The sequence below is a fragment of the Crotalus tigris genome, unplaced genomic scaffold (assembly GCF_016545835.1).
Source record: "Crotalus tigris isolate CLP2741 ecotype Arizona unplaced genomic scaffold, ASM1654583v1 scf7180000024302.2721777, whole genome shotgun sequence".
NCBI classification, from domain to species: domain Eukaryota; kingdom Metazoa; phylum Chordata; class Lepidosauria; order Squamata; family Viperidae; genus Crotalus; species Crotalus tigris.
In genome coordinates, this window is record NW_024100474.1 from 583,327 (window position 1) to 596,126 (window position 12,800).

At 46.8% G+C, this 12,800-nt stretch overlaps 1 protein-coding gene across 1 annotated transcript in view; it reads right to left on the reverse strand.

Moving 5' to 3' along the window:
- Positions 1 to 2,662: 2,662 nt before the first annotated feature.
- Positions 2,663 to 12,800, reverse strand: part of PCSK4 (proprotein convertase subtilisin/kexin type 4) — a 41,601-nt gene continuing 31,463 nt past the window's right edge. Inside the window, exons 13-15 of the mRNA XM_039324555.1 lie at positions 9,274 to 9,398; positions 6,910 to 7,029; positions 2,663 to 3,231 (exon numbers count right to left, since the gene is read on the reverse strand). Coding sequence (XP_039180489.1) covers positions 2,762 to 3,231; positions 6,910 to 7,029; positions 9,274 to 9,398 — 715 coding nt within the window. The 3' untranslated portion in view covers positions 2,663 to 2,761. The remainder of the gene's footprint in view (positions 3,232 to 6,909; positions 7,030 to 9,273; positions 9,399 to 12,800) is intronic.

Sequence of the window (12,800 nt, forward strand, 5' to 3'; positions counted from 1 at the left end):
TGGGGGGCCTTTGAGCGGCATTCTACAGCTCGATGCCCTTCTCTTCCGCACTTGAAACATCTCATTTGCTTCTTGGCTGTATCCGATGATTTCACCGGTTGGTGTGTCAGCTCAGGCGGGGGGCGGCTCCATTGTTTTCCTCGGCGGTGCCTCTTCAATATGTCGATCTCTGCTTCCTCTGCCAAGACGTACCATTCCTCAAGTCGATGTGGGTCCCTCGGGGCAGGCAAGCATCATATAGATCATAGTTTAGTCCGTCTTTGAAACGGCCAAGGAGGATGTCTTCTGGCCAATTCAGTTTGCTGGCAATGGCCCGGAATTCTTGTGTATACTCAGCCACTGGGCGTTTGCCCTGCCTCATCGTTGTTATTCTTTCACGGGCTTTGCGATCAGCCAGGGGGTCTTCAAATCGTCTTCTCAAGAGGACATGAAACGGTTGAAGTTACTGAGTTCTGGGGCATTGGAGTCATGCAAGTTCACCACCCAATCTGCAGCTGGTCCATCCAGGGCAGATTGCACGATCCGGATGCGGGCTTTGTCGCTGGGAATATCCTGCCCATATTCCTCCATGTAGCTGAGGACTTGGGTTAGAAAAAACCCCAAGCGTGTTGGCTCCCCTTTGAATTTCACTTCCAACGGTGGACGTCTTGGAATGGATCGGTGCCTCTGTTGTGGGTGGTAGTGCCTTCCGTCCAGATTGCCATCTGTGGTCCGGTAGGGGGTGGGAGCTCCTGGATCAGTAGATGTCCCTGGGGTTGCAGGTTCCACGTCCCCCTCGGTGTCTCTCCCTTTGCGGCTCCAGGAACTGGGGCAGCCGTAGGGTTCAGTATTCTCCTCTCCTAGGGAGCTGAGAGTTCTCTTCATCAGGTCAATAGCTTTCTCTAGGATCCAGTCTGAGTACGGTGCCCAGCTTCCTCCCTCTTCACTTGCGTGCAGGGATTTCTCCATCTCCTGCTTCCATTCTGGTTGCTTGGTCCCCCGTCTCAGGGTCACCTTTCTTGATTCCTTTCCCCACTCACTTTTCTTTCCAACGCCCATCGACCAGCGAGGCTTGTGGTCCTGTGTCTCCACCACTTCTTCTCCTGAGGAATCTGGCCTCTCGGATCCCAACATCTGGCAAGGTTCCAACTGGGTCAGCGGCTCTCTTTCCAGGGAGTTTTCCCCCTCTCTTGCTCCATTGTCTGACATGGTAAATTTTTGCAAAATCCCCCGGCAAGGGTCTTCCTTCCAGGTGGATTAATTTTGCAAGTCCTGTCTAATGTAAGGACCACCCCACTTTGCATCTTAAGAAGACAGAACTCTTGGAATAATTCTTCCAACAGGAATCCTTTATTAAGAGAAAATGGTTGCAGGCATGCTAGACAGGACTTGGGGTCCAAGCTCTCCCATTCAAGGTTTTAAGGGGTTCCCCAGTAGTCCCACCCAATCAACCCCCCTTCCAGTGATAGTTTCAAGTATCCCAATTTCACCCCGTTTCTTCTTTCTTCCGTCTGGATGGAGACTTCAGATAACTACATGAAAGGCAAATACTCTTCTTTGTTAATGCTAATGTTCTCTGGTGCTAACACTTTGAGGTTACAATAGGTTACAATAAACACACATTCAGCATTCAGCTCTTTGAAGTCTACTGAAGGAAGTGAGGGCCATAAAACCCCTTTGTTCTCCCCCTTCTCTCCCTCTTATGGCAGAATCCAAAGAAGGCAGAATTGGGAGTTTCTATATTTGATAATTAAAGATGAAATATGATTGGATTCTGACAATAATGGTTGGAAACTAATCAAGGAGAGAAGCAACCTAGAACTAAGGAGAAACTTCCTGACAGTGAGAACAATTAATCAGGGGAACAGCTTGCCTCCAGAAGCAGTAAATGCTCCAACACTGGAAGTTTTTAAGAAGAGACTGGACAGCCATTTGTCTGAAATGGTGTAGGGTTTCCTGCCTGAGCAGGGGGTTGGACTAGATGACCTCCAAGGTCCCTTCCAACTCTGTTATTCTATTCTATTCTATTCTATTCTATTCTATTCTATTCTATTCTATTCCTTATTCTATTCTATTCCTTATTCTATTCTACTGTTCTGTTGCGTTCTATTCTAATTTCTCTTCTCTTCTAATTTCTATTCTATTCCATATTTTCTATGCCATATTTTCTATTCCATATTTTCTACTCTCCATTCTATTCTATATTCTATTCTATTCTATTCTATTCTATTCTATTCTATTCTATTCTATTCTATTCTATTCTATTCTACTCTACTCTATGTTCTATTCTATTCTATTCTATTCTATAGTCTAATTCTGAATTCTAATCTACTTTCTGTTCTATATTTTCTTCTAATTCTGAATTCTATTCTATTTTCTGTTCTATTCTATATTCTCTTCTCTTCTAATTTTGAATTCTATTCTATTCTACTCCATTCTTATTTTTATTCTATTCTATATTCTGTTCTCTTTATTCTACTCTCTACTGTGTTCTATATTCTGTTTTGTTCTATTCTCTTCTAAGTCTGAATTCTATCCTATCCCATCCCCAAATGGATTCATGTATCTTTCAAATCCCTGCGATGTCTCTTGGCCCCAAATGCCCTCCGACGAATCCATTGAGACTCACAGGGACCTAAGGAGCGGGTCTCACTGCAAACTCCAAGAAGGACAAGAGACCCCATCAGGCTGAGCATTTATTGTGGATCATCCAGGAACCATTTCGGAGAAATAAATAACAAGAGGGGGAGAGGGTTTCAGGTCATTAAAGCAGTCTTGGTTCCTAGGAAAGTCGGTTCAAGCTCTCCTCGGCCCCGGGACGGTGGAGGTAGAGCAGTTCCAGGCTGACGGCCTCGGTTTCCCCATCGGCCCGCGCGCGCTTCTGCCTCGTGCGGCACAAGGCGTAGGAGAGGCAGCAGGCCACGGGGCCCAGGGCCAGCAGCACGGCCAGGGCCAGGAGGAACACAGGCCTGTCTCCCAGGGCAAAAGCCCCTCCCCGGGGCAGGTAGGAGAAGGAGGGGGAGGGCAGGCAGGTGTGGGAGCGCTCCTCGTAGGTGCTGTGGGACGGACAGGCACTGCAATTGCGGGCCGACCCCGCCAGGCAGGTGTAGCAGGAGGGGTCGCAGGCCGAGCAGGCCTGGATGGCGCGCTGGGTCCCGTTGGGGTCGAGAGCCCGGCGGGACAGGCGGTAGTACCTGGGCGGGCAGTAGGAGAGGCAGAGGTGCCGGACCGCGAAGAGCGGGCTGGGGCATTCTGGGAAAAAAACAACAAGAACAACAACAAGGAGCCCTGTGAGGCAGGCCAGCCAGCCACAGGGAGACGAGGCAAGGATTGGTCAATGTGATCAACAAATGAATAAAATTAAGAAGCCAGAAGGCACGGCTGTGGGTGATGGGTATCCTAAGGCCGGGCGATTGACTGGGCTGGGTTTTATTTTTAAAATACAGGTAGTCCCCGGCTTAGTTCATGTAGTGACCGTTCACTAGTTCATTTAGTGACCGCGGCATTGAGTAGTGTCTGACAGTGAGAACAATTAACCAGTGGAACAACCTGCCACCAGAAGCGGTGAATGCTCCAACACTGGAAGTTTTTAAGAAGAGACTGGACAGCCACTTGTCCGAAATGGTGTAGGGTTTCCTGCCCAGGCAGGGGGTTGGACTAGATGACCTCCAAGGTCCCTTCCAACTTTACTACTATTATATTATAACCTTTATTGTCATTTTTTTTTTTTACTGTGGGCACAACGGCACACATCCAAAACGAAATTTAGTTGCCCACTCTCAAAGTGAGACACATCCCAAGTGACTTGGGATCGTTTTTCACACTTAACGACCGTCGGAGCAGCCCACCCCCCCCCCGGGGTCACGGGATCGAAATTCAGGCGCTTGGCAGCCGGCTCGTATTTACGACGGTCGCGGTGTCTCCCGTGTGTCTGTGTGCGCGTGTGTTTGTCGGGTGATCCGTTCTGGCGACCTTCCAAAAAGCAGAGTCAACGGGGAAGCTGGATTCGCTTAACGACCGGGTTACTAAACCTAACGAGTGTGGCGATTCGCTTAACGACCGTGGCAGGAAAGGAGGCAAAATGGGGGGGGGGAAACTCGCTCGAACAAATACTTCGCTTAGCGACGGAAAGTTTGGGCTCCATTGTGCTCGTCCGTCGAGGACTGCCCGTACGACGCCCTCAAGGACGAAAAGGGGCAGGCAAGATCAATCTGTTGACGTACGGATAGTCCTCGGCTTAACGGCCACGACGGAGAGCGGGATTTCCGCTACTGAGCACGGGGTGGTTAGAAGCAGCCCCCGTCTGATTTGATGGCCTTTTGGGCCGAGGCTGTCAGGCGAATCTCTGCCGGCGTTAAGTGAACCACGTGGTTGTTAAGCAAAGCCAGCTTCCCCCATGGAGGTTGCTTGTCGGAAGCTGGCAAATGGGGGGGTCAGGTGACACACAGACACACAGACACACCCCGGGAGGTTGCAACTGTCATAAGCGCGTGGCAGTTATGGCCAAGTCCTGGGGTTTTGATCATGTGACCAGGGGGGAAGCTGCGGGGGTGCCGGGTCCCTTTTTTTTTTTTTTTAGAGTTATTCTAACTTCAGTCATTAATGGTTGTAATTGGAGTAGGTATCTGTCTGTCTATGTTTATTCATCCATCCATCTTTCCTTCTCTAATCTCTGTATCACTATCACTCTATCCATCTATCTGTCTGTCTGTCTGTCTGTCTGTCTGTCTATATCTATCTATCTATCCATCATCTATCTATCTATATCAGCGGTTCTCAAACTGGGGGTCGGGACCCCATTTGGGGTTGAACGACCACTTAAGGGGTCGCCAAACAACGCAGTCCGCCATTTTTTCCCCCCTTTTCCTTAGCTGTGCTACTCCCTTTTATTCTATTGGCTTTTGAAAGCCAATAGAAGAGACTCTCTTGAATAGAGTTTAATTCTATTGGCTTTCAAAAGCCAATAGGAATTGTCCAGGCTGTCTCTGCCCTGCTGAGCCCGCCCAAAGTCCCATTCTGCAAACGGTGCTGCACCAGTTGACTAGTCCTCGACTTACGACCGGTTGAGTAGTCCTCGACTTACGACCGGTTGGGGGTCGCGGCATTAAAAAGGTTGAGAACCACTGATCTATATCTATCTATCTATCTATCTATCTATCTATCTATCTATCTATCTATCTATCTATCTATCTATCTATCTACCTACCTACCTACCTACCTACCTACCTACCTAACTACCTACCTACCTACCTATCATCCATCTATCTATTTGTCTGTCTATCTATATCTATCTTCTATCTATATCTATCATCTATCTATACATCCATCTCTGTCTCCCTATCATCTATTATCTATCTATCTATCTATCTATCTATTCATCATCTATCTATCTATCTATCTATCTATCTATCTATCTATCTATCTATCTATCTATCTATCTATGTCTGTCTATCTATATCTGTCTGTCTGTCTATCTATCTGTCTATTTGTCTGTCTGTCTGTCTGTCTATCTGTCTGTCTGTCTATCTGTCTGTCTATCTATCTATCTATCTATCTATCTATCTATCTATCTATTTATCATCTATCTATCTTGTCTGTTTTTCTATCAATCATCCATCTTTTCCCCCTAACCCTAACTTCAAACAGTCATTAATGTCTGTTTGTCTATCTATTTACCAACAACCTACCTACCCTTATCAATCCATCATCTATCTATCTGTCTGTCCATCTGTCTATGTCTATTCATCCAGCCATCTTTCCCTCTCTAATCTCTATATCACTATCACTCTATATCAGGGGTGTCAAACTCGCAACATCACGTGATGTGCCGCGACGTATTGCGACTTTTTTTCCATTGCCAGCAATGGGGTGGGTGTGGTTTCAGCATGTCGCATCGGCAGCTTGACACCCTTGCTGTCTATCTATCATCTATCTGTCTGTCTGTCTGTCTGTCTGTCTGTCTGTCTGTCTGTCTGTCTATCTCAGTGGTTCTCAACCTTTTTAATGCCGCGACCCCCCAACCGGTCGTAAGTCGAGGACTACTCAACCGGTCGTAAGTCGAGGACTACTCAACTGGTGCAGCACCGTTTGTAGAATGGGACTTTTGGCGGGCTCAGCAGGGCGGAGACAGCCTGGACAATTCCTATTAGCTTTTGAAAGCCAATAGCATTAGACTCTATTCAAGAGAGTCTCTTCTATTGGCTTTCAAAAGCCAATAGAATAAAAGGGAGTAGCACAGCTAAGGAAAAAGGGGGGGAAAATGGCGGACCGCGTTGTTTGGCGACCCCCGTGAAATGGTCGTTCGACCCCAAATGGGGTCCCGACCCACAGGTGGAGAACCACTGATCTATCTAACCTACCTACCTACCTACCTACCCAATTATATTTGTCTCTCTAATCTGTCTATCTATCTCTATCTCTATCTGTATCTCTAATATTTCTCTCTAATCTACCTACCTACCTACCTATCTACCTAGATATATCAATATATATCATCTATCCCTCCCTCTCTTTGTCCCTCCCTCCATCTATGTCTTTCTTTCTGTCTCTCATTTAGAACCCACCCATCTCCCTCACAGAAAGACTCTGGGCAGCGTGCAAATAAAAAGTTAAAAACATGCAACTGCTCTCTGGTGTCAGGGAGTTCCACAGGCTCAGCGGCCGTCAAACACGACGCGTGGCCATCTGAGCGACGTGCCCAAGACAAAGGCCGACAGAAGGGAATATTTCGAACTCGGGGCCGAAGGGCTGGGGTCCTCCGTTTTCTTGCAGACGTCTCGTGACCCAGCTCGGTGACATCATCAGAATCCGTGCTCGGAGGCAGTGGAGATTGGCCTCTGCTTATAGACAAGGGGCTCGCCCTGTCAGTGCTAGCGGAGTGTCTTTGGGAGGGGGGGATCCCTTGATTGCACCCCGCCCCCCACAACTCACCCTGGCATGTCCCGTCGCGGTTCCGCCGGACGCACTGGGCCACCACGGGGGGAGCTGCCGGCCGCGCTGTCATGTCTTCCTCAGAGCCGTAGAGTTTTAACACAAAGTGCCGGAGGAGACCTTCGGACGGAGGCAGAGAAGAAAAGGGGGGGGTGAGGCTCCAGAAAGACGGGAGGGGGACACCACAAAAGCACCGCTGACACGGGTGCGAAGGCCGGCAAGGTAGGAGGTGGGCTCTGTGGGGGGGGGAGGGAGGCACAGAGAAATCTACACGCACGACAATACACAGGTGGTCCTCGACCTGCGGCCACGGTTCAGCCCAGTTTCTGTTGCTAAGCGAGGCAGCTGCCCCCGTTTTACGACCTTTCGGGCCACAGTTGTTAAACGAATCACTGCAGTGGTTCGGCTGGTGCAGGAGTCTTCAAACTCGGCCCTTTGATGACTTGTGGACTTCAACTCCCAGAATTCCTCAGCCAGCAATCAAACTCGGCCCTTTGATGACTTGTGGACTTCAACTCCCAGAATTCCTCAGCCAGCGTTGCTGGCTGAGGAATTCTGGGAGTTGAAGTCCATAAGTCATCAAAGGGCCGAGTTTGAAGACCCCTGAGCCAGGAGCACGGCGATTAAGTCAGTCTCACTTGGCTTGTCTTCTTTTTCTGTCTTTCTCTTTCTCTCTTTCTGCCCCCGTCTCTTTCTGTCTGTTTTTTCTTTCTCTCTTCCTATCTCTCCCTCCCTTTTTCTTTTTCTTTTTGTCTCTATCCCTTTCTCTTTTTCTTTGTCTCTCTCTGTGTCTTTGTTTCTCTCTCTCTCTCTCCCTCTTTCTCTCCTTCTGCCTCGGTGACTCTCTTTCTCGCTTTCTCTTTTTTCTCTCTTTCTCTCTAAAGAGCTATCAGAGCTTCATCTAAAAACGTGTCCTATCTTAATCAGGATCAAACCAACCAACTTTACCTTCCTTCCTTTTACTTCTGACAAGGTTCTTTAACTGCCACCCGGCGTGGCACCTGCGGGAATTCCTTGTATAAATGGGGTACAGCCCCCTGCACCCCTCAGTCTGACTGCAGAGTCTCACATCAAATTGTAGATCACAACGCGACCGGCTAAGGGCTTATGCCAGCCCTGGAACTGATCTTTTTTCAGATAAAAAAATGCTGCATTTCAATGGTTTAGATGCCCTAGACCAGGGGTCTTCAAACTTGGTCCTTTTTATGACTTGTGGACTTCAACTCCCAGAATTCCCAGGCCGGCAACTACACAACTTAAATTTGTCAAGGCTGCGAAACAGCACATTGGAAACAGCTGGATCAATCAGAACAGAGCCGGAAGGGACCTTGGAGGTCATTTAGCCCAACCCCCTGCCCAAGGAGACCGTATAGGATTTCAGACAAACAGCTGTTCAATCTCTGTTTGAGAACTCTCCAGCGATGGAGCAGCCACCACTTCTGGTGGCCGGCTGTTCCACTGGTTAATTCTCTTCCCTGTCGGGAAGTTTCTCCTTAGTTCCAGGTTGCTTCTCTCTTTGGTCAGTTTCCTTGTCCTGCCCTCTGGTGCTTTGGAAAATAAGTTGACCCCCTCCTCTTCTTTGTGGCAGCCCCTCAGATACTGGAACGCTGCTACCATGTCTCTGCTATTTCTTCTTTTCTCTAGACTAGTGAAACCTAAGTCCTGCAGCCGTTCTTCGTATGTTTTAGCCTCCAGGCCTTTTATCTCCAGAAATAGAATAGAATAGAGCTGGAAGGGACCTTGGAGATCTTCTAGTCCAGCCCCCTGCTTGAGCAGGAGAACCTATACCATCTCAGACTTCTTAAAAGTCTCCAGTGATGGAGCACCCATGATTTCTGGAGGCAGGTAGTTCCACTGGCTAATTGTTCTAACTGTCAGGAACTTTCTCCTTAATTCCAGGTTGCTTCTCTCTTTGATCAGTTTCCAACCATTGTTTCTCATCCTGCCCTCTGGTGGCTTTGGAGAATACATTGACACACAGACACACACCCCCTTCTTTGTGGTAGCCCCTCAAATACTGGAACGCTGCTATCATGTCCCCCCCCCATCCTTCTTTTCTCTAGACTGGCCGTTCCCAAATCCCGTTCTTCGTACGTTTTAGCCTCCAGGCCTTCGACCATCTTAGTCGCTCTTCTCTGCCCTTTTTCCAAACTCTCAACATCTTTTTTGTGATACGGTGACCAAAACCGTATACAGGTGTTCCAGGTGTGGCCTGAGTAGGGCTTTATAAAGCGGGACTAAGACTTCGCGTGATTTTAATTCTATACCTCTCTTTACGCAACCCAGGGTTGTGTTGGCTTTTTCAGTAAGTCAATAAGAAGCCAGCAGACTTTTATCCAAACTGGGATCGGCTGCGTGATCTACCTCTGTTATACACGTCGCCCTTGTTTTCCAGCAGGAGGGTCCAGACACCCCGGGGGTCTTCATCCCAGTAATGTGTCGACATGAAATCCCAGTCCTTGTAGCCGTCCCTGCTGGTGTCGTAGGGCCTAGCAGTGAGCAAAACATGACAGTTAACATCACATCTGCTCCCTCCGTCCCCCCCTGCGAGTTGTGAGAATGTTTGGAGACTGAATTTACTACACTGAATTGACTAGAGATGGAGATTAAGAAACAAAGCAGCTAACGAGTAGGCTTTTAACGAAGAGAAGGATGAGGGGGGACAGGATAGCAGCCTTCCAATATCTCAGGGGCTGCCCCAAAGAAGAGGCAGTCAAGCTATTCTCCAAAGCCCCTGAAGGCAGGACAAGAAGCAACGGGTGGAAACTAATCAAGGAGAGAGATATACCTATTGGGTATCTTTGTGGATTTAAATGACAAAGAAACTAATGTTGAATTTATTAACTGCAGCAAGGTAACGGGTGGAAACTAATCAAGGAGAAATACCTATTGGGTATTTTTGTGGATTTAAATGACAAAGAAACTACTTTAATGTTGAATTTATTAACTGCAGCAAGGTTATTAGTAGGCTCGTATTGGAAGAAGGACTCGTTGCCTACTTTAGAAGAATGGATATTTAAAGTTTCTAACTTTGCAGAAATGGCAAAAATTTCTGCTTATTAGAAGGATCATACGCAAGAAAGATATATTATTGTATGGAGGAGATGGATAGATTATATTCAGAAAAAATATGGGACTATAAAGTTTCATTTATTTTATGAGTAAATTTTATTGTAACTGTTGTAGAGATTTGTTTATATGACTTAATTTAAGGGGAGTTAAAGGTTAAGTATGATGTTATTTTTTTCTTTTTTTTCTTTTTTCTTCCTTTTTTTTCTTTTTTTTATTATTGTTAACTTTCTTATTAATAACCCTGTACTCTGCTCTGGGAAGCGAGGGGGGGAGGGTTGAGGGTGGGTGGGTGGGTGAGTGGGTGGGTAATGATAATATAGTCATGGCAAACGCTTGGGCATTTCCCCTATGCTGCGTTCATGTGTGTGAGAGGGATGAGAGGGGAGGAAGGAGTAGGGAGGAAGTAGGATGGTTAGAGGAGAAGGGGAGGGGAAGAGAGTAGGAGGGGAGGAGAGAAAGAGGAGGGAAGTAGGAAAGGATTAGAGAGGGTGGACGCAGCCTGGGGGGAATGGGCAGGCGGTACCAATGGTTAGGAATTTATTTTAATTGAATTGTATTTTGTAGGAATAAATGGAAAATAAAAACTTTTTAATAAATAAAAAAAAAGAAGAAGCAACGGATGGAAACTCATCAAGGAGAGAAGCAACCTAGAACTAAGGAGAAACTTCCTGACAGTGAGAACAATTAATCAGTGGAACAACCTGCCTCCAGAAGCAGTAAATGCTCCAACACTGGAAGTTTTTAAGAAGAGACTGGACAGCCATTTGTCCGAAATGGTGTAGGGTTTCCTGCCTGAGCAGGGGGTTGGACTAGATAACCTCCAAGGTACCTTCCAACTTTATCATCATCATCATCATCATCATCATCATTATTATTATTATTATAGGCTGGCTTGGTTGCTCAACAGTGAGAAACTGGTGAAGCGGGCATAGCAACATCTGCATTTTCGGCATCGCATAAGAAAAGCACATCTTCCTTCCCCTGTCCTGACCACTTTCTACAAGGGGAGGATGGAGAGCATCCCGTCATAGAGCATCACAGTCTGGTTTGGAGGCATCCCTGCTTCAGACAGGAAGGCGGGGCAGAGAGTGGTGAGGACGGCCAAAAAGATCATTGGCAGCTCCCTCCCTCCCATCCAGGACATAGCACAGAAGCGCTGCTTGAGCAGAGTCCGTACGATTATCTGGGACACTAGACATCCTCTTAAATATATAATAGTAGTAAAGTTGGAAGAGACCTTGGAGGTCATCTAGTCCAACCCCCTGCTCAGGCAGGAAACCCTAGACCATTTCGGACAAATGGCTGTCCAGTCTCTTCTTAAAAACTTCCAGTGTGGGAGCATTCACCGCTTCTGGAGGCAAGGAGTTCCACGGGTTAATTGTTCTAACTGTCAGGAAGTTTCTCCTTAGTTCTAGGTTGCTTCTCTCCTTGATGAGTTTCCACCCGTTGCTTCTTGTCCTGCTTTCAGGAGAATAGCTTGACTCCCTCTTCTTTGGGGCAGCCCCTGAGATACTGGAACGCTGCTATCATGTCCCCCCTTGTCCTTCACTTCGTTAAATTGGACATGCCCAATTCCAGCAACCGTTCCTTATATGGTTATATATATATTCGGTTATATAACTGAACCTTATAGGTTCCTTCACAACCTATTTTCCTTGTTCCCTTCCAGGGGCGGGGGGCTTCGTGGTATCCGTAGCAGAACATCCAGATTCAGCCATAGTTTCATTCCATACCGCATTAACCTTGCAAACTCTCAAGCTTCCTCCTTCCATTATATATTCAAGATGGACAGTATTTAATATTTATTTGCTATGTATATGTAGGGGGGTGGGTCTATACATATGTTGTATATAGTATGTTTTAGGTGTGAGTCATGTATGTGTTTCACTTTGAGAGCGGGCTACTCAATTTCATTTTTGATGTGTGCCTTTGTGCCCACAGTAAAAAAAAAAAATGACAATAAAGGTTATCTTATCTCAGTGGTGGCGAACCTATGGCACAGGTGCCAGAGGCGGCACTCAGAGCCCTCTCTGTGGGCACGCGCGCCGTCGCCCCAGTCCTGGGCCTTCGGCTGGGTTTTATAAAACCTTTTTGCTTTAGGCCTCCGCCGCCATGTGCAAAAAAAAAAAAAAAGATTCAGTCAATCAGTCAACTTCAACTTCTCACAGGAAAAAAAAAGATCTTGCAAAGTTAGAATTGATTGATTGAACTTTTTAGTCCCACCCAGTCTGCCATTTCCACTGCAGCCATGCCCACCCAATAGGCCACACCCACTCAATGGGCTACACCCACCTGGCACTCGAGGATGCATAAGTGGGTTTTGGATTGCAGTTTGGGCACTCGGTCTCTAAAAGGTTCGCCACCACTGTCTTATCTCATCTTATCTTATTTGACCTTGGATGATCTGTTTGTAACGTTTGGGATGATTTGGGGTGGGCAAAAGGCCCTGGCAAATTTCCCGCGACCAGTGGATCACCATAACAGTCTGTTAACAAGAGAATTTTGAAACGTTAATTTTGTTTTCGTTTGACTAATATTGTTTTTTTTTTCCTGTTAACTACTTGGTCATTAATGTAATATATCGATGGCAGGCCAACGACTTGCCAATCGATTGCGTCGTTTAAAACTTTGGGGAGGGCTTGTTTTGCAACTAATTTTGTAGTAATATATTAATCCGTGTTCAGCTCGAGGAATAATATCTGTATGATGTCTTTGTTTATGCTTTCATGGTTCTGGGTTTTGTGGGGGGGGTATTTGGGGATATATATTTTTTTGAGTATTGCATTTTGTACTTTACCTTGGGAAGGGAGCTTGGACAT